General features: G+C 51.1%; 1 protein-coding gene across 1 annotated transcript; it reads right to left on the bottom strand.

Annotated features, from left to right (window-relative positions):
* Window positions 1-735: 735 nt before the first annotated feature.
* LOC311202490 (olfactory receptor 14A16-like) lies at window positions 736-1,677 on the bottom strand (the record flags this gene model as incomplete). Its single annotated transcript, XM_084277075.1, has 1 exon — window positions 736-1,677. One exon carries the CDS (start codon window positions 1,675-1,677, stop codon window positions 736-738), a length of 942 nt encoding a protein of 313 aa, XP_084133201.1.
* Window positions 1,678-2,602: the final 925 nt, after the last annotated feature.

The following is a 2,602-nucleotide window of genomic DNA, read 5'->3' as shown; positions in this document are numbered from 1 at the left end:
TGTCACATTTCTGGTAAACATCAGAGGTGGAAGGCTGCTGTATGGAGTCCTACACAACCAGTTGCAGAAGCTGCCTATGGAGAAGGCAAATCCAGCCAGTTTGCAGAGGTGAAAGCCATCCAGCTGGCTTTAGACATTGTCAAAGGAGAAAAAAGGCCAAATATTGCATATTTCTCTATACTATTTCCTGGATGGTGGTCCAGAGTAGATGGTCTAAATAATAAATGATGTCATGAACCTCCCCAGGACTCTGAAAACATAAGATCTGCGCATGGTGTAGATGGTGTGGAAACAGGAGTGGATAATGTCCTGGTTCTGGCCAGGCCAGAGCTCACCTCCCCTAGCAGCCAGCACAGGTGACCTGAGTTTGCCTGGGCTGTTTTTCACACCACCTGACATCACTTCCCCATCCAAGGGACTGGCTGAGGAGGGGTGGTCATGGCATGCTGCAGCACTCTGTTATTGATGGGTTTGTAATGTACTCTGTGCTGTCACTGGGCGTGAGTGCAATTGGGGCTGTTATTGTTCCCCTTTTATGGTGCTTTTGTCAGTAAACTGTCCTTATCCCAACCCACAGAGGGTCTGTCTGTTTTCAGGCAGACCTAATGCAAAGAGAGCACAGGTCTGGGTCACACAAGTTCAGGAGAAGCTGCATTAGGAATGGGATGGAGGTGCACTATTTTATTATAGATTAGACAGAAAAGAAGGAAAAAACCTTCCACAACGTGGTGCAGTTTATTGCTGCTTAGAAACACCAGGCACACTAGTAATCAGTTTCCACAAAGCATCCTTGAGCTCCTGGTTCCTCATGCTGTAGATGAGGGGGTTCACTGCTGGTGGAACCACCGAGTAAAGAAATGCCACTACCATATCCAGCACAACGGAGGAGATGGAGGGGGGCTTCAGGTAGGCAAACAGGACACTGCTGACAAACAGGGAGACCACAGCCAGGTGAGGGAGGCAGGTGGAAAAGGCTTTGTGCCGTCCCTGCTGCGAGGGGTTCCTCAGCACAGCCCTGAAGATCTGCACATAGGACACCACAATGAACACAAAACACCCAAAACCTAAACAGATACTGACGACAATGAGTCCAATTTCCCTGAGGTAGGCATCTGAGCAGGAGAGCTTGAGGATCTGGGGGATTTCACAGAAGAACTGGTCAAGGGCATTGCCCTTGCAGAGGGGCAGTGAAAATGTGTTGGCTGTGTGCAGCACAGCATGGAGAAACCCACTGCCCCAGGCAGCTGCTGCCATGTAGACACAAGCTCTGCTGCCCAGGAGGGTCCCGTAGTGCAGGGGGTGGCAGATGGCAACGTAGCGGTCATAGGCCATGACAGTGAGAAGATAGAGCTCTGTTGCAATCAAAAAAAAAAAGAAAAAGAGTTGAGCCACACATCCTGTGTAGGAAATGGCCCTGGTGTCCCACAAGGAATTGGCCATGGATTTGGGAACAATGGTGGAGATGCAGCCAAGGTCAGTAACAGCGAGGTTGAGGAGGAAGAAGTACATGGGGGTGTGGAGGTGGTGGTCACAGGCTATGGTGATGATGATGAGGCCATTGCCCAGGAGAGCAGCCAGGTAGATGCCCAGGAAGAGCCAGAAGTGCAGGAGCTGCAGCTCCCGTGTGTCTGCAAAGGGCAGGAGGAGGAACTGGTTGATGGAGCTGCTGTTGGACATCAGCTGCCGTCAAGAGTGGAGACCTGTCCAAGGAGGAAAAGACACAGTGAAAAGTGATGGAACACTTCTTTTAGGAAAACATCTTCTAATTCTTAGGGAATGCCCTCAGATTGACTCCCTGCATTCAGGAGGACTTTTGTCAGGTCCCTTTTGGGAGGTCTGCTTTGTGCTGGCATGAGCGTGCCACTGCTGGGAAGAGGGTCAGCTGTGGGCTCTGGAGAACTCAGTCCTGCCTGGCAGCAGTCAGTAAATAGAAGGATGGTGTGATCTCAGACTAAATGCCCTGTGGATAGGAATGAGCTTTTCAGCACTGTCACTCCTATTTCACCTGAGGGCAGAGCAGAGCTTTGGTAATGGTGGGACAAAGGCAGCAAGGACAGGAAGGGAAACAGTGAGAAATAGTCCAGCCAGGGCTGCAAGGACAGGGACAGACAGACAGGTACTCGCAGGTTTCTCAGACTGAAAACGTGGAAGTCTTGTCTCAGAGTCTGTGCTGGGTGGCAGAAACCAGGGGGTTGCTGTGGGAAAGTATCAGCACGGTGGGTGATGTCAGGGAGGTACCAAATCCCACTGCCAGGGCAATGCTGGGAGCAGCTCACTCTTCCTCCTTGCCAATGTATCTGCTAACTGCAGCTGTCCCTGCAGATGCTTCTCTTTGCCCATGTCACCTCTGCTCTGTGCTCACAGACCTCATCCAAATTACCCTGTGCTCAGCTCTGCTCTGCAGACCCCTCCTGGCATCAGGGCACTGCCCCGTGGAACCTCTGTGTGTGCAGGGCTCAGGAGATGCTCTGACAAGTCCTAATGACCAATGAGTTTGCACTGCCTGCTGCAAAGTTATCAGGAAAAGTTCAGCTCCCACTTCCCAGCCAGTCCACAAGAGCAGAAAATTCAAAGTAAAGTCTCTTTACCTGGAGTGGAAAAT

Source organism: Gallinula chloropus (genome assembly GCF_964237585.1).
Source record: "Gallinula chloropus genome assembly, chromosome: 30".
Taxonomy (NCBI): domain Eukaryota; kingdom Metazoa; phylum Chordata; class Aves; order Gruiformes; family Rallidae; genus Gallinula; species Gallinula chloropus.
Note: the sequence above shows the minus strand (reverse complement) of the source record. Positions and strands in the feature narration are given on the sequence as shown.